Raw genomic sequence first — 18,930 nt, 5'->3', positions numbered from 1 at the left:
ATGTGACATTACAATCATGCAACTACTGTATCTTTATCGCCTAGTGGGTGGACTTCCTGTTTATCTGTGTGCCTTCTTCTAGCACACCAGCAGTGCAATTGCTTCCACACTATACACAAATAATAATGCATGCCATGGGAAATCCAATAGACTACATTTCATGCTTGCAACCTTCATATTTACCGTACACTGTTATTTACTGTACACTGTGTGTTTGTAATTTTTTGCGCAATAGTGCTCCTATATAACTACATTATTGCGCAATACTTATTAGCGCTCCTACGCGATATGTGTCATCTCCCCACTTACACAGTGCATGCGTGGACACAAATAAGACAGCTGTTGCCTCAGAGATCTCCATATATTGTATGCCCATATCAGTCGGATTGGCGGTGCAACATAGGTGTGAGGGCCACGTAGCGGCCTGAACTCTAGATGGCTACATGCCAAAAAATGCTTCATGACAAAAATAAATACACTGTAAGTACTAAATTGCAGGAAGCTACAGTTCAGGATTAAGTTGACATCAGTCCCAAAATATTGATTATCACACTAAATGCCGAAAACAATATTAATGAAGAGAGAAAGTGAGAGAAGAGTCAGGTCTCTTCCTCATGAACAGAATGTGAAGCGACAAGCTGTATTATTGCCAAGTCTACACATGCTGTCAGTGTCATAACACATCTATCTTTAACTATGTCCTGCATGTTTTTAAACCCTATTAAGCTGAATGCCGTACTGTTAAGATTTTTCTGTCCTTGCCATGCCGACTATATTTTTTATACACATAGGGAGGTGGTAAGATGAAAGGGACGGGGTCGGGGTGTACACAGTAAAATCCTCAGTGTTAATTTAACTAATTAAAAGAGTTAAATGAACACAGGATTTTACAGTGTAAAGGAGAGCTAGAGGAAGAGGAGTGAGGGGAGAGGGGATGCGAGGAGAAAACTGGAAAGTGGCCTTGTTTGACAATAAGAGGATTAGGACAGCCTTGATAATCCTCCAACAATTCAACAGGACAGCAGAGTGGGCTGTGTCTCTTTCATTCCTTCAAGTCTCATCCTTAAAATGAGGCTAATTAGCAGCTAATCCTGGCCACTGCCAGATGTACCACTGTTTTAGGAAGAGAGGAAGTTAACACAAGAGAAAGGAAAGAGGAAAGGTAGAATCCAACATCAATATAACTTCAATGAGTTTTCCACGGTGAGCCTCCTCTATCCACTGAAAGGTGTGAATGGTTGTTACATTTGTATTTCTATAAAAAATTATAAGAACACACAGCACTGAAGTTATTGTCACTTCCAATCCATTTTGAATTTGAATCAGCGCTCCTCTTTATTATTTATTTAGAGTAGCCAATCATTTACCCCTTTTCTTTATCCCAATTTAGTCCTTATGCCAATCAATCCTACCCCCACATTTCTGTGTCTTGCCAACTACTGTACCCTACTGGCTCACCTGCCAGTGAGAAGCCCTCACCAGTAGGACTAGCTCCTTTATCCTACTAATCCCGTTCAACACGCCCCGCTGGCAGGTAGTGCCCCCTCCGAACACGGCCAATTGTGTTTGTGTAGTGTAGAGATGCTCAGCAAACCGAATGCACCACAGTGGATTCAAACCTCTTGACTGTGGTGGCGGACATAGGTATTTTTGCCTCTTCCAATGCATTGGATGTTCACTCCTACTATGTAGGTGTGCAAAAGGATTTCCTTTACCAAGTGTGCTTTCACCAGAAAGCACTGCTATTTCCCCTTTATTTTCGTGTCAGATAACGAAGGAAGGCCTGGTTTATGACACGTGTTCCCATGCCAGGAACATCTGCAAAGCTGTTCTTCAGGTCTGGGTGGCTATGTGAACAAAATCAATCGTAGTAGAAGAGCATGCAGCATGATTTCTAGAGAATGGAAGTCTAGAGCGTTGTAGGGCAGAGTTTGCAGAGGCATGCATGTTGAACAGAAACAGTGTAAAAGTGTGACTGGGTGACTGAGAAAAATAAAACCAAGAGGGAAATACCGTCAATTGAGCATGTAAAAGCCATGAAAAGCCATGAAGAGTGAGATCTTTGATCTGAATACCACATGAAATAAAACCAGTGCTCAATGAATGAACAGGTGGAGAGATTCGATACCACATGAAATAAACCAGTGCTCAATGGGTGAACAGATGAAGTGAGTCAATAAGTGAATAAATGAATGAATCAAAAATCATAATAAAACAGTGAAAAGACAGGGTTTCCCATTAGATTGATTTCCAGCCTTGGGGTGAAGTGATAAAAAAAAATTCAGGCACTACATTTATCAACAGCTAGGTGGAAGGAAATCAATACTATGGGAAACGTTTAAAAAAAAAAGGTGACCCACAGCCATCAATTTTATCACACAGCCATCCCAAAAGACCCCAATAGAACAGAAAGAGGACAGCGTACCCGACGAGGAGTCGGAGGATTTTAGAGCAAAAGACCAACCATCAGGGGTCATAGACGCACAGTGAGGTAAGCGCAGCTCCACAGGCTTCAGGAACTTCAGACCGTGGGGACCACACATCACCAGAGGGCTGAGCAGGGTCTCTCCTAGAGACACAAACACAGGACAGTGTCAATGTTGTGTAGACTCAAAGAAGGGTGTGCATGAATGTGCACACACACACACACACAGAGAAATGCATGATGCTGCTGCGCCATCAAAGTTAGGCTACCTTTTTCTTTGTCGAGAGGCGGCAGGATGCTGTTGTCTCGGCAGACCTTGAAGTAGATCTCCTGCTCGACGCCCTCTGGGATCGCGCCCTGTGGGATAATGATGCTGACGCCCGTCTCGATAGAGCTCAGAACCCCGCCATTGCAGTTGAAGATCCCACGAGCGGTCGCCACCACTGTGTGGCCTTCGTCATCATCGTCGTCATCAAGGGCACTGGGGCTGACAGACAGACAGACAGGGGAGTTTATAGTGACATTCGTACAGAATGGGATGTCGTCATATGGGTGACTGGTTACAGATGCAGATGTGTTAGATGATACCTGACAGGGATGGCCTTGGGAACAGCATTAACGTTGTTGTGTTGGTATTTGGAACGGTGGTCCATAGTGCGGGGGAAGGTGTCCAGGCCACTGTCTGGGTCTGTGCTCTGGGGCTGTGGAGAAATCTGTGGCTTCACTGGGCTGGGACTTGGGCCCTGTATTGTTCAAAACATGGGTGTATATTAATGATTCGCATGCTGATCACAAGAAAGATTATTTCCCTCTTGGCTTGCTTGGGTCTAACTCCTTTTGTATATAGCTTACTGACAAAATGGCAGAAGTTTATGCTGCCTCGACAAAACTGTAAAGATTGTTGGTATGAAAAAACACAAGCGCTATGCTCTGTGGTTTTCTATTATTTGTACCTGCAATGGCGGTATTATTCAGATGTGACGTTCCGTTGTATCGTCATCAGCACAATGCACACAGAAAAGCGCAACCAGAGAAAAATGCAAAGTAATATCCACTGCAGCAGCTTTTTGCATGGAGTATATTACCAGACATCACTCTTGAGAGCTCAAGGCTGTGTTCGGACATCCTTTGCACTCAAGCATGTCCAAAACTTCCCAACATGTTTTCTAAATTACATTCTACCAGTGTAATAAAGAGAGCAGATGAAGATTCAATATTCTGCTGCGTACCTTAGGAGCCAGTTCCGGCTTGTCGTTAGGCAACAGGTTGTGGTTGAACTTGGGGCTGTCAAACTTGCGTTCGAACGGCCTGGCAGAGCTGGTGTAGGGCTTGGGGACGTAGCGGTTGTAGATAGAAGCAGGTGGAGCTCCGTTGCCTGTGGATGGTTTGGGAGGATGATCGCTGGTGCCGTTAACCGGAGATTTCTCAGGGAAACTCTTGTGAGGCAGGAAATTGCTCTGGACAGTGTCTTCTCGGCCTGGAGGCTTAGCTTTGGGAGAAATACAAGGATCACGGTGTGTACGTGTGTGTGTGTGTGTGTGTGTGTGTGTGTGTGTGTATGTAGTATGCACATGTTAAGCACGCACACATGAATGTTGATGAGCACAGTTGGAAAACAATTGATTACCTCTCAGCATACGTTAACAAGTATATTTTAAGTCAGTCTTCTGCTCATTATAATGTTTTATAGACAATAAAATATATAGAAAATGAAATGTCATTGATTGATTGATTATAATGTAAAGGAACTAGTTGTACCTTCAGATGAGGTGGGTTTAGGCAGTATTGCTGGAGGAAGAGCAGGGGTCACCTGGGGAACAGGTTCGTATCGCTTCTCCACTGGACTTATTTTCTCCACTGACTCCGCCCTGCAGCACATGACACCAACATGAGACAACATAATTATACATTCTATTTGACATTGTATAGTATAGTAGGAGATGAAGCAAGTTTAAGTCACACGTTTAAACACATTAAGTCATTTGTATAAACCCCCCCCCCCCCCCCCCCCCTCACCATAATCAATGCATTTACATGTCCAGGGAAATGGATTACGTAATGGATTTACTGTATGCAAGTTAAAAAAACGTAAAGGGATAAAGTGTGATGGAAATGCATTAGCCAATTCAACTTTTTAAATGTGGTACTGCTGTAGGTAGTAAATGTACATTTTAAACAAAATCTGATCACAGAGGCATGTAATTATTCACTTGCAATTAATTTTAAAGTTGTATAGAAACACAGCTAATGAGGCTAAACAGCGTGAACATGTAAATTAACACATAAGCTGCCAGGGACGCAGATCTGCGTCCTAATAGATAAAACTGTGGGCTGCCAGAGTAATCTAGGACGCAGATCTGCGTCCTAATGTTTAATTTAGTTAATAGACGATCACGCTGTCTTATTTACATTCCGAGATCATTTTCGCTTCCCAGTCACATCCGCTTCACCCGGAAGCAATTTCAGCGATTTCCGGTTTTAGCTTGAAAAATGCGTTAATGCAGCCAAAACACGTTTTTTCCCACGGTATAAAAAACGAACGGACACCTCCACGTCTATTTTCTTTAGTCTGGGTGACAATCAGTCATCGCCGTCGTGTATCACATCGTATTTAAGCCGATCAGCGATTGTCCAAAACGTCACATCCGGTTTATGACGTATTTGACTGTTTGAGCCTGGAGGGGGGGGGGGGTCAGCGAGTCATCAAGGTGGCATTTTGCTGCTCTCTGGTGGTCGATCCTCGTATGTGTTTAAAACCACGGCCAGAGAAACTTAAATGCATTTAAATAACAAAATAACAAAACAAAAAAACACGCAAATCGCTGGCAAGGGGGTGAGTCCATTATGAATAAACTCTGGCAGTGTTAAAGGTTGGTGCCAAAGTGTCACCTGGGGTAATTGTGTCCAGACTGGGCTTGTGGTTTAGTGGGGCCGGCCTGGAGCCTGTCAAAGTAAGACAGCTGCTTCCTGTAGTACTCCTCATCTTCATCAGGGTTATAATGGTTGGGACGAACAATGTCATCCTCTGCCACCTTGGACTGTGGTTTCTGAGGCTCCGGGGCTCTGCTATGGCCAGGGAGATATGATAGCGGAGGAGGGTATGAGATGGCAAACAGAGTGTAGATGTGGTGAGAATAGCGCAGCAGAAATGAAAACGTATGCATTTAGGATTACAGACATATCCGTTACAAACAAATCATTTGGGCCTCAGCATACTGGCTTAATATCGAACATTGGAGTTTCTACAGTAGGATAAGAGTACCATTCTGAGACACCAGGGGCAGCTGGCAGAACAGAAGTAACAGCAAGCAGAGTTGGTGGCTTACCTGAAGGCCTTCTCCTGGTCCAGGTTACTTAGTGAGTTCGCTTTGGGGATTCCTCCACCTGGCTTTACAGGCAAATCTGCAGCCTACAACAGAAATGGCAATCAACATGGTCAGTAAGACAAGAAAAACAAGCTACTGTGGTACAAAGTGTTCTTTTATCAATTTGTAACTCTGATTGTTACAGGTTTATTTGGTTACATTTGTACACTCTCAGTGGTGGTGTTAAATTAACACTCAGGATTTTACTGTGGTCCCATTTAGCTCTGTGTGATGCCAAGCAGCGTACCCTGATCCCAGATGCATCGCCAGCTCCTCGGTCCACGGACACCGAGCGTTTTTCCTCAAACATCTTAACCCGGTTGAGAACCGACTGGCGTTGCATTGCCGGGTCATCCTCAGGCTGCTGCTGCTGCTGCTCCTCCTCGGTGGGTTGTGATGGGAGGGGGTTGGGAGCCGCAGTGAACACAGCGTCTACAGGAGAAGGCGAGGGAGCCTCGGCTTTGGGAGGTGGCGTGGGACTGGGCTCTGGGTTTACAGGAGCCGGGTCATACTGCTGGGGTTTGTAACCTCTGTGCTGTTGCTGCTGCTGCGGTGGTGGGGGTCCCTGGCTGTAGATGGGCCGCTGGCTTGCTGGGTCCGGGGAGCGGGCTGGAGGGTAGGCAGCCAGATGTGGCTCCTGGTCATAGCGCGGTCGCAGGTCGTACCCCGGACCTGGAGGCGGGGGCTCGTCGTAACGAATGGGCGCTGTACCCGCTGGTTTGCCGTAGCGAGGCCGCCCGTCGAAAGCCTGCTGAGGCGGGGGTTCGTCGTAGCGCTGAGGAGGGCTGTACTGCCGTTCCGGAGCATCCCCGTAGGGCAGGCGAGGGTCATAACCCTGGGGGGAAGCGGCAGGGGGAGGCTGATTGTAGGGGTTCCACTGCTGCTGGTCGTAGTGAGGCACGCTGTTCTCGTAGGGCAGGTGAGAGTCATAGGCGCGGTACTTTGGTTCCAGGTAACCACCTCCGCTGCTGTTGACATCATAGCGACTGGGCGGGTGGTCATAATCTCTGTATGGCTGCTGGTCTGGGTGGTATGCCTGCTGGGGGTCGTACGTACCAGGCTTTATACCATGGCCGGTTCTCCCTGGGTTTTCTATGATGTATGGATCCTTCTGGAACATCTAACGAAAACACACCCAAAAACAAGACAAACGAAACGAAAAAAAGAAAAATAGTCAATAACCGGGTTGTATGCACCAACATACTGTACAAACATTTAATGAAAAAGAGGAAATGTAAAAATGCAGGTAAAGGAAGACACACAGAGAATATTAAGTCTGTGAAATTAATTTCAGAAAAGGAAAGGAGAGAATGAGGGAAAGACCTGAAATAGAGAAACTGAGAGGGTGGGGTTACTGGTCAGATAGATTATAGTTGAGATAAAGTATCACAGCCAATAAACACAGAAATGTAGAAACACATCACCACACAAAATCTCAACTTTAACAGTCAAATTAAAAAGAATTTAAGTTGATAATAGAAAAAAAAAGAAAAACAATTAAACAATGGGTTCCATTTTTTCTTGCAGTTCACACAATTTCATAGACAACCACTGTTTGAATACCAAACAGAAGGTATAAAAATAGGGGGCTAACCCATAATGTTAAAACTTTTAATTCACATTCATATTTGTGACTTATTTCTGGATACTACAGAAGTTGTTCAATTGGGAGAGAAAATGTCACCCACTGTCTTGGTGCTTTCATAAGCTAAATAAAAAATAACATAAAACCCTTTTCAACTTTACAAGCGCATATCTGCAGTACACAGTAACCCATTCTGAAAATCCTGATATTTGAGAAGTAACCATTAAGAATTCAAGTTTTGGAATATTTCCGCTAAAACTGTACTTGGCAACATGGCTACGTTTCAAATGCAGGGATAAACAGATTAAAATGACTGAAAATGAATGAACTGTAAAATAAATAAAATTGTCCATTCTCTTTGCATTAACCAATATGTCAAAAACCAATCTAATTCTACTGGTTAAAAGAAGACAAAGTCAAACATGTTGCAGCCATGCAAAGAAAGGTAAGCAACAGTGAGAGAGAGCCTCAGGATCTTCCCTGCTCTTCTCTATGCAGGACAGCCATCCTCTCCTCCATGCCCACTGTTGTTTACCAGCGCTCACTCACGCTCTGGCACGTGCACCCACCCACCCACACTCACTCCAACACACACACACCAGTCTCTTTGGGCAACGTAGCCAGTAGACATGCACGGCGGAAGGAAAAAGAGAAAAGCGCGCCAGCAGAAGGTAGGTAGGTAGGTACACAGGCAGCAGCAGTAGCAGCAGCACAGGCGGCATGACAGAGGCCAGCCAGGCCAGAGCCACACCGAGCCAAGCTGAAACCAGGCCATGGAGAGCCTCCGAGGTTGACGGTCAGATGGATACCTTTGGTTCTGAACTGGGCAGTCCGGACTGGAGAGGTTCTGGCGTCACGCTCTGAGGGGCTAGCTCAGGAGTGGGTCTCCTAAGAGAGCCAGCCTCAGGGCTGGGGCTGGGACTGGGGCTGGGCTGGCTGTGGGGAGCTGCAGGAGGAGACTCATCGGGGCTGAAACCCCCTACAGTGTTTACAGTGATGTCGACAGCAGGGGGCAATGTCTCAGCCAGGGGCTCAGGCTGCTGAGGGATGCTAGGGATGTCAGCGGCCTCTGTTTTCTGTGAAGTGGTTCAGAAATGTTTAATAACATGTGCTGACACGCTACGGCGCTCTCTAGTCATAACTACGTTGACAGGCCCCTCTGCCAAACCTTCTGTTCTTCTTTTCTGCCTACAGGTAACACGGCCAATCACCCGACTCCATACTCCATACTAGTGACTTTTGGACCAACCAGTGGCATGTGAGGGTTAGGAATTAGTAGCAGGACAACGTTTTCATTATTAATGTAGAGTGACTTCATTTTAATTCTAGGGTTACAGTGATTTTCTAGTTTTTTTTGGTGTTTTTTTTAAGTTCATTGACATCATCAGGACAATTTTAGCTTTGGATATCACGACGGCCAATCGAGCCTCGATAAATACTTTACTCAATACATGTTACAGCAATACTGGATTAACTATTATTTTCCAGGCATGCACATAATACTTTCTTGGTGTCACATCATCAGTCCTGACCGCAGGTAAATCAGCAGTAACTAGGAAGTGCACAGAGGTGATTACTTGATACAGACACATAAGACAAAACATATAGGTTTCTTCTCCCAGTGAGAACAGCAGCAACAACAGGACCAACAGTCACGCTAATAAGACAGCTTGTGGTAATACGGAGTACAATAGTAACAGTCAGGCTTATTATTAGGTTCTTCAGTTCAAACATAATTAAAAAAAACACACAAAATACATACACACGCACGCACACACAAACATCAACCAGCAGCTAAGATAGAGGTAATAAATAGATAAATAAATAAATTCATATATAACCATATATGTATATATATAATATATAATCTTGTATACTTTTGATAAATACTTGGCCACAGAGGTTTTCACTTCCCAATGCACTTGTAGCAGTAGACATACAGATAGATAGACAGACGGATATAGGATAAGAATTGTTTATAAAAAGGCATTTTCTTTTTTTCAATAGCGCTTCCAGAACACCCTCCTAACGCAAACCACGGCCTCCAGACAACAGGGGAGACGCACGGTTCTCAGAAACGCTACCTGCTGGGGCGCCGGGGCCTTGAAGCCGGCCGGGTCGATGCGGTTCATTGGGTCCGGCTGCGGTCCGGTGCGCTGGTAACCGGCGTATCCTGGGGGCTCCTGGATGACGGGCGGGTCCTCACGGACGGGCTCCGAGGAGCGGGTGAGGGCGGGCTCCGAGGGTGGGCCCGCGTCGTCGTTGAGCGTCTCGTCCAGCTCCTGGTCAGTGTAGGCGCCACCCTCCGTGTCCGTGTCCTCATAGTCGGAGGTGTGGCGGCTGTCCGTGCTGTACATGGAGTACTCGCTGCCTGGCGCCGAAAGGTAGGACAGACGGTCGTCGTGGATGTCCAGGTCGTCTTCCGGAGCGCCGTCGGCCTGGATGGAGGTGGAGAGGGAGGCAGAGAGAGAGATTAAACAAAGGCGTAGGCTTGCAAGTATCGATTCTCTTCTTAGCGATTATTCTACCGATTACATACACACACATATATATTTAATATCTCAACGAATTCTTTATAATTTACTAAATCAATTAGTCTGATGAACCACTTAAGCCCTATTTTATACTTTGTTGTACAATAGCGACAATATTTTTGTAATTCTATCAAAATCGATGATTATTCTATAATCTATTAAATAATTTATTTTATCAACTTTTGCGTCACCACAAGGGGGTGTATATATTCTGAATTCAGAATCACATTCTAACACATTGCCTGTCTAGGTATTGAGGATATGAGTGTGTTACCTTGCCCTCTGAAACCCACACCAGCTGGTTCTGCTGCTGTTGGATGTTCTCCTTCAGCGCTCCGTACCAACCATCATTCATGTTGTTCATGTTAATGGTGGCTGAACAAAACAGAGAAGAAAAAATGCATCTCTCCCATTAATAATGAATATCAGCTATAGTAAAACTACAAACTGTTCAACACTGATAAGGATGGGAATTACTGGTAACTGGTGCCGTTAGAAATGTCAAAATCAGTTGCTTTTGAGTACAAAACAATAAATTAATTTCTGTCCTAGATGAAACTCGACTTTCAGATGTCAAGGACCCAGCCAAGGAACTTCTTAAATATCAATCATTAAGGTGGCTCATCTATACATGACATTGTTTGGTGGATCCGTTTGAAACAAGAAAATGAGGGTCTAATTTATACTGTACTTGTTGTCAGCATATTATTATTAATATGCAGCATAATACTCCCCACTCCTACAATTAAATAACTTGAATGAAGAGTGAATGACTCTTACAGAAAAGACAAGGTAAACCTACAGTAGTTTACAGAAGAGGCAGTGAAGTTAAAAGTAGTAAAACATAATGACTAGTGTCTGACAATTAAAAGGCCCAATCCAGGATAAAAAACAAATTAGGGTTATATTCACATACATTCCGAGTATGCAAGTTTGATTTGTAGATGGAAAATATGCTATTTGGAACTTACTTGCCTTATCATAAATCAAAACATACTGTAGCTCTATTTACTACACTGTTTACAAAAATTACCAAAATATACAGATCTATTACAGGCCCAAAATATGGCTTAATTAACTGGTCTGTTTAGTTTAATTTGAGGATTTCAATAGCTGAATCAAGCACATAGACTCAATAATAAAAACATATATACAATGTTAATTTCGAATTTTGGTGGAGAGGCTACCCCTTTGTTTATGATTGCATCACTGATTGGGCCTTTAAAACCTATACAGAGTTGGCATATGCTTGTGTTAACACACACACACACAGTTTTTTTGGTGTGACTGAGTGACCACACAATTACACTTAAGTAATACGTTTGCGCTCCGCAATGACAACAAAAACACTACTTAACAGATTAGCACAGGGAGCCAACACATACAAATAACAGAGTAGAGAGCTCACACCATTATAATTAGGATGGTTAAACTGGGGAAAGGGACAGCAGTAGACAAGTATAGAGAATACGCATAAAACACACGTCAATTATCAAGTGTTAACAAGAAACAGAGGTTAAAGATGATACAGACACTGTTGATCTAACGGGATTAGAGGAGAGGTGTTTGGACTGGAAGAAGAGAGCTGGTATATCCTGGCTAGAGTGGGTGAGTGCATGCCATGGCATGGACGCTCCCCAGGGCCTTTCTCTAATGTCTAGACTGTTAGAGACGCTGTTAAAAAGCAGTGTCATGACACTGCACATCCCTCATTGGAACAGGGTAAGCTGGGAAATCTAAATATGGGAGTGTGTGTGTGTGTGTGTGTGTGTGTGTGTGTGTGTGTGTGTGTGTGTGTGTGTGTGTGTGTGTGTGTGTGTGTGTGTGTGTGTGTGTGTGTGTGTGTGTGTGTGTGTGCGCGCGCGTGTGTGTGTTGAGTGCTGCAGTAGAAGGACGAGAACAGTCTGACAGGGTTTGACAGAACAGGGCCACGGCATGACAAGGGTACTCTACGACGACACAGCGTCTAAGGTTACACCACTCAGCTGTCAACTGTCTGACGCTTCCCACTTTGACCCCTGCTACATCTCTCCCTGAATCTCCACTTCTCTTTTCCCCACGTCCATTCTACAGATTCCTCCCCCTACACTCACTGGTGAAGAGGTGGTGGTTGTTCTTCCGCAATTTGAGGGCTCGGTCATAGAGCTTCCTGGCACTTTTCCTGGACTCAGGGCAGAGGCGGGTCCTCATGGTCTTGACACCCTGCTTGGTGTCTGGGTTGAGGAACACCACAATGGGATACCACTGAGCGTAGTTCAGACGGTCCACAGCGTTAGGGGTGATGTCCAGCACAGCATGTTTGTCCTGTTAGACGCACACACAACACAAGGGAACACAACAAAAACATGTTGAAATGCATGTACATGGATACCAAGGACCAGCTAAAACACTTTTATTCTCACATTATATAGAACAGAAATATAGAGTCTTTCGTCAAATAGAAAACAAATGCATAAATAAAAGAGCAGGACACTTTGACCTAAAACAGTGGTTCTCAAAGTGGGGTCCGGGGACCCACATGGGTCCTTGATGGGGTTTCAGGGGGTGCCCAGCAAAATTTGCTAATATAGCATAAAAATCTGTTTAACCACTTTCATACATGATTGGTTATTTAAAAATAGCTGCTAGCTTTTTTTTTTAAACCTTGGAAACATTTCAACACCACACAATATTTTCAGATGGGGGGTCAAATACATACAGTTTGGGGGTCCAACGTTCAGATCAGATCCATACCCCTGCTACTTTTAATGACTACTGTGCACCAGGGGGCAGCAATGAGCTGCAAAAAACACACTGAACTCCCTGCCATCTCTTCATGTGCCTACTGCCTAACCCAGCGGTTCCTAAATGATGTGCAGAGGCACAGAGTCGAGTCTAGGTGTGTCTTGGGACTTTTTGACAGCATTACTGCAGTGTATACAACTACACATACATTTTTAATTATCTTTTTAAAAAAAAGTACTACTATCTTTTAATCATTTACTATTATCAGTACTTTGTGCGCACTCATTTTGAGAACAAATCTTTCTATAACCACTTTCAACCTGGCATGCATATTTTGGACATAAAAAAAGATATATTGAACAATAATAACTCAAATGTATTTTCAAACAGAAAATATTGCACAAGCAAGCTTCAGATTTTGACTTGCCCATTGGTGTGCCTTGGGCCAAAAAAAAAAGTTTGAAAACCACTGGTCTAGCCCAAGTGTCATAAGATGTGTCAGAAGTGAAGATGTCTCTCTCCAGTGTGTGTGTGTGTGTGTGTGTGTGTGTGTGTGTGTGTGTGTGTCTCCACTCACGCGGTCAATGATCTGTTTAATGGTGTGCAGTCGGATTATGCCAGAGCTCTTCGTGTCGGTTCCAGCATCCCTGGGTTCACTCTCTGTAGGAGGAGACCAACCAACAGTTATAGGGTCGCGTCAACGGCATGGACAGGCTGCACGACACAGTCTGTGCCACAATTAGACATCATATTAGTGTGCAGTTGTCAACTCCCGTTCACAGATTTATCGGTAGATTATTACCATCTATGTATGGGAGTGGACAAACGTACGTTTATGGAAAGCCTGTAGATAATGAAGATAAAAAATGGAGACCTCTGCTTCAGTACATGCAATAGCGTTCAAGTCATTTTTGGGGGGGGTTTAGGGGGAAAAAAGAAGTATATAATGAATGTGCGCGTGCAATTAAATATAGCACATATGGGTTTAACTGCAGCGCAGGAAATGTGTTACATGTGAAGCTTTGACATGATGTATAACACACATTCAAGAGCGGGAAGGTCATTCCAGATTAACGTCCATTGTAAACCTCTTGGACAAGGTTGTGTAGAAGATTATATGACTGAGACGAAGGTACTCTCTGGGGGTCATCTAACTAACAATAATCTAAACAGGATATTACTGTATCTACTAAGGACAATCCTGGGTTAAATTAACACTGAGGACTTAATTGTGTAAACTAAACTGCCACAAACCCATCATATGGGCTCCTCTTCATTTCTAACATACATATAAAAATATTGCGGTCAACATAACTATAAAAACAGTCCAAACAAATATGCATTTCATAAGCCAAAAGATAATTGAAAACCTCAACTTGAGAGTTTAAGTCTGTGCAAGAATGTTAAAGATCCAAAGCTGTCACAATTTGACAGCTGTATGGAAGCTGGCGAGTTTTATAGTGGTCCATGCATGCATTGTGACAGTTACAACCTACTGTATATACAGTACATCCATTTTTCTATTAAAGGTTTCTATAAATGGCTTAAGTACCACCATCAACATCCCCCTTTGATGGATTTGCATGAGATTTGTTGCGTACATTTGTGACTTGAATATATTGTTGACTGCAACCCATAAGTCATGTGTAAAGCCACACAAACAAAGCCTAAAGACATGTGATATACTGATAACATTTTGGGGCAATGGTTATGTGAATTTTAGATACCGGAGTTCTGCCAAAACCTACGGTATATATTTAAAATACACGTTTGGACAACATTGTAATTGGAACTCCAATTCGTAATGGCATTTTTTCATCTGTTAATTATTTTATCGTTATGATTATTATTCTGTCCAGGTGCCAAGTCTTATGTTGGTAGGACAGCAAACTTTCAAGACACAAAAAACAACGTAAAATCCATCATAGACAGCTTTGATGGTTTAAAAGGCGAATTTGTAAAGAAGGAATAGGTGGATAACAATCCGTTTCATTGTAGTACATTCAGTACACATTATTTGCATAGAAAGTGTGCACTTTCTCTATCGTTATACAATTCTTTTTACAAAGAGTGGAAAAATTATTTCAAGGCCAATTGAAACACAAAACACAAAAACTGCTAACTTACATACATCAACCTACTACTGAACCTGAATAAAGTAATAATTCCTAAGCACATATCTTTAGAAGAACATTTTCTCTAAATAACAGCATTTTATAGGTAAAGGGAGAAAATAAGTCACTTTCCAATGGGATTATGACTGCACATGCTGCCCATCTGTAATTCTACATGACGCAACCTACTCAGATAAGAGGGGAATACTACTGAATTCAACTAGGAAATTACTCATGTACCCAGGAAAGTTTGGTCCAGCTTTAATAATATTCACTACTCTCTCCAGTAGCCAGAAAAAGTTAAGTTATAATCTGTGATGTCACAGAATTACCCGGGGTATAATTTCTGGGAACATTTCTTGGACTTGATAGGACTTTCATATTATAAATGATGTATTATGCGAAGACACGTATTTACCAAATCAACAAAATCATGCTGCAGTTCATTTTCTACAGAGTAGCACTTGCGGCACATTGGTGTAAAATCACATATAGGTCTATACAGCTTTAGGGAGAGTGTTTAAATTACGCTCACTGGATTGTCATAGCACAGAATAATAGCATAATTGAATTCTTAAATTGAGTGGTATACCCCCCTTTAAGATATAACCAAGCAATACGTACTATCCAAACACATCTATAAAGTAGCCCACCTAACCAGCAACATACTATTCAAACACATCTACAAAGTAGGCCACCTAACCAGCAACACTACATTATTCTATCGTTGATTGATTAATAAAAAGGGGGAAAAAGATGAAAAAAGAAACAAAGAAAAAGAACATGACATTGACATACTTTCCCCTCCTTCCTGTTGCTGTGTTTCTGAAAAGAAAATACAGTTACAAAGACTTAGGAGTTATGTAAACAAACATCCAGGGGAGTGGATTCACTTCACGTGTGTGACTGTGTCAGTGCACTTAAGGTAATTGAAATTCAATGCTGGGTGTGGAGAAGAAAACTAAACATTAGTGAGCGCCGCAATTCCTCCAGGTGTGAAATTAACCTCGGAAAGAAAGACAGAGTGACTGAGTGACTGAAAGAGAGAGCAAAATAAATAGAGAAAGAGTCCGAGTGGAATTGATACAGTCTAAATGCCTCATGAATCAAGTATACGTACCGAAAAAATGGTGTTCCCCTCTTATCACTTTTGCATTTCAAATCATCTTAAAAGCACATATTGTCATCAGCAACACTGAATCAAGTTATTCAAATGCTCTGTGGTTTTAACATTGAAGCACATGTTTAGATTACCATTTTAGCATTGGATGCGTTTATGGTTTAAAGTCAGGACATAGCCTAAAGGCAAAGAGTAGACTAGGAACTCTCAATCAACATATAATTAGATCCATTACCTGTAGTTAATCCATTTTCAATTTCTAACTTCAGTGTCTTGCACATTTCGCATGATTTCATTTTTTGGAGACTGTCGTACACCTATATTACCTTACAGGAACTTAAATCTGTGCTGTGTTCAGTTTAGTAGAAGGTAAGTCTCGAATGACAGGCAAATATTTTAAGTGCGCATTAACTTGTAGCATTACAATATTGTCCAGGATTACTTGAAAATAAGTTACCTTGATAATTACTGCTCATTTGTAGGCCTATTTCGTTCAATATGGTAACTTCTGTCTGCCTGTTGACTAACATTCAGTGGTGACTGGTGAGGCATCCACAACCTAGTGATTGATCACTGTACCCCCCTGCCCCACCTTTTTCTATCTCTATGGAATCCAAATGACGGAAATCAGTCGCCAGAGAACTTTAATCCATGTGACGGTGCAGGTTTAATTTCAATGAGAATACTAAACGATGGCACGATCTTACGAACAACAGGATAAGAAAAACAACAACATCCATTTACACAGTGCATTATAACTTAAAATTTCAATTTCACAGATTTATGTTTGTAATTTTCAGGGTGGCCAACATTCATTCCTGTGGGAAGATGGGAGGGAAGCTGGAGAGGAAACCCTGAGCTGAAAAATGACTTTGTGTGAAGTAGTAAAATGAGACATAGTCCTGCCAGTTCTCTCTTTCTCACGGCATCACTCTGTTATGCTCAGTGGCTCATGATTTTCATTGCAACAGCAATGAGTGCTATAGGCAACCCATTGCGTTACATTAAGGTGCTAATTTGCAACACAATCTAAAAAAGAAAAAGGGGTGGAGAATGGGGAAACATTTTCTCACACATTACTCTATTTAAACACTTGAACCCCAGTATCCATATTCTGGGGGGCACAATCTACAAACTCACAACGCGTCGTGAGACTCGTTGTGAGCTTGTAGATCGGCTATTTTTGGCATAGAGATTTGGTATAGCAGGGAAAAAACGGTCCAAGTGCAGAGGCAACGCAGGTCCAGTTTACCAAGTCTAGAAGGTTTAAGTGGTTAAATGACACTCTTTTACTACATGAAGTACTGAATGCATTTAGAAAGAGAAACACATGGAGAACAGGTGGGAAAAGTCATCCATGTTGATCTTAGAGGTAGAACGTATTTACAAATCCATGAGACAGTACAAAAAACATGGAACACATAAGACTGATCTTGTAATACTTACTTGCTAGTTCAAAAATGTCTGGCTCCTCTCTGGCCAGTTTCTCTCTGGCAGTATCTGCAATGGGACCAAAGATGACCACAGGCCTCAGGAACCCGGCTGGAAATCAAATAAAGAAAGAAACAACAAGTCCATGTTAAGAATAAGTTTGAGGATTAAACAGTACCATGTATGGTCAACGTGGTATAACTATCTTGTATTATTGTTGCGCCTTTGTGGTGTTCACTATTTTGACCGTTACATGTTTGACTGTGTCCTCAGTCTATAAACTGCAAAGAAAGGGGAAGATGTTTTGACCTTATTGAGAAGCGGTGTCATTTTGATTGCATGACACTTGTCGAAAAGGGCTGTACAACAAAATATTCAGTAGATTGGCCTGAACGGGCATAAACAGCCTGGCCAATCAGTCATACTCCGAGATAAGTCACTACTTGATAACACGGTGACTGACAGTAGGGTATGAGTTTCCTCTGTTTAATACTAAGCTATATTAAAACAGGCTTGTCCTGTGTGCTCCTACCAGTGATGGAAAAAAATATCAATACCACAATGTAGAAATTCTCTGTTACAAGTAAAAGGTCTGTATTCAAATTTTACTTGAGTAAAAGTACAAAAGGAGAAGAGTAAAAAGTGCAATATTTGCCTCTGAGATGCCTCTATAAAGTATTGAAAATTTGACATACTCAAAATTGTACTAAAGAACAGTAGTTAACACATTGACTGCCAGAGTTTATTCATAATGTACTCACCCCTGTGCCAGCAATTTGCGTGTTTTTTTTATTTTATTTTTTTTGTTATTTTTAATTCAAATAAATACTCTGATTGTGGTTTTAAGCACATACGACAGTTCCACCAGTAGAGCGCAGCAAATCCAAACATTGATCACCTCGCTCGCCCCCTCCCAAACAGGCCCACGTCACATCCGGTCATTCAACCGGATGTTATGTTTTCGACAATCCCTGATCCCCGGATCGGCCTGAAAACGATGTAATACACGACGACGATGACTGTTAGTCACCCGGACCAAAGAAAATAGAAGTTGAGCTGTCCGTTCGTTTGTTATACCGTGTACCGGGTTTTTCCCTATTCTGGCCGAAAATGACCGGAGAAAAACAATGTGACCCGGAAACGAAATCTGAGTTATACATCCGGCTCCGGGTGAGTGTGACGTAAGTGGAAAACGAAAGTGCTGATAAAAAATAAACAGACCCGCGTGATCACAGATTAAACAATGAAAATTCAATGTGTTAAGTAAATGTACATGGATACATTCCACCACTGTGCTCCTACCTTCTCGCAGCACAACTCTCTCATACGCAGGGAACTTTGTCTGGACCGGCTGGGCAGACAGGTCCTCCCTGCTCTTCCTCAAGTTCCTCTTGGAGCTACGGAGGCCGCGGAATCGCCAGAAGTCAGCTCTATCACCCCCTGGTGTTTTGGGGAGAGTGTACTGCACACTGGACAGCTGCTCGGCTCTGTGCGAGAGACAGGCGAGAATGAGTGATGAAGTCAGCCGTCTGGACTGCAGTCTAACAAGGTCGTAAGCAAGGCCTATTCTTATGAAAGTAAAGTAATGGTATGACACCATGACGCTCATAACAGAAAAGTTAAAGGAATGCC

The 18,930-nt window shown here is 42.7% G+C and overlaps 1 protein-coding gene across 13 annotated transcripts in view; it reads right to left on the bottom strand.

The window, feature by feature from the left end:
* tjp1a (tight junction protein 1a) overlaps positions 1–18,930 on the bottom strand; it is a 128,913-nt gene that overhangs the window by 2,456 nt on the left and 107,527 nt on the right. For 3 of the 13 annotated variants that reach the window (XM_084063503.1, XM_084063508.1, XM_084063514.1), the window contains 16 exons: positions 18,601–18,785; positions 17,314–17,409; positions 15,546–15,572; positions 13,211–13,293; positions 12,003–12,213; positions 10,184–10,284; positions 9,460–9,813; positions 8,185–8,451; positions 6,038–6,910; positions 5,752–5,834; positions 5,315–5,491; positions 4,184–4,293; positions 3,655–3,914; positions 3,014–3,168; positions 2,695–2,912; positions 2,426–2,569 (listed from right to left, as the gene is read on the bottom strand). In XM_084063503.1, the coding sequence (XP_083919629.1) occupies positions 2,426–2,569; positions 2,695–2,912; positions 3,014–3,168; positions 3,655–3,914; positions 4,184–4,293; positions 5,315–5,491; positions 5,752–5,834; positions 6,038–6,910; positions 8,185–8,451; positions 9,460–9,813; positions 10,184–10,284; positions 12,003–12,213; positions 13,211–13,293; positions 15,546–15,572; positions 17,314–17,409; positions 18,601–18,785 (3,344 nt within the window). The remainder of the gene's footprint in view (positions 1–2,425; positions 2,570–2,694; positions 2,913–3,013; positions 3,169–3,654; positions 3,915–4,183; positions 4,294–5,314; positions 5,492–5,751; positions 5,835–6,037; positions 6,911–8,184; positions 8,452–9,459; positions 9,814–10,183; positions 10,285–12,002; positions 12,214–13,210; positions 13,294–15,545; positions 15,573–17,313; positions 17,410–18,600; positions 18,786–18,930) is intronic. The other 10 variants (XM_084063509.1, XM_084063510.1, XM_084063512.1 and 7 more) reach the window with 6 other exon arrangements.

The sequence above is a fragment of the Gymnoscopelus microlampas genome, assembly GCF_963454915.1.
Source record: "Gymnoscopelus microlampas genome assembly, chromosome: 1".
Lineage (NCBI taxonomy): Eukaryota > Metazoa > Chordata > Actinopteri > Myctophiformes > Myctophidae > Gymnoscopelus > Gymnoscopelus microlampas.
This window is presented reverse-complemented; position numbering and strand designations above follow the sequence as displayed.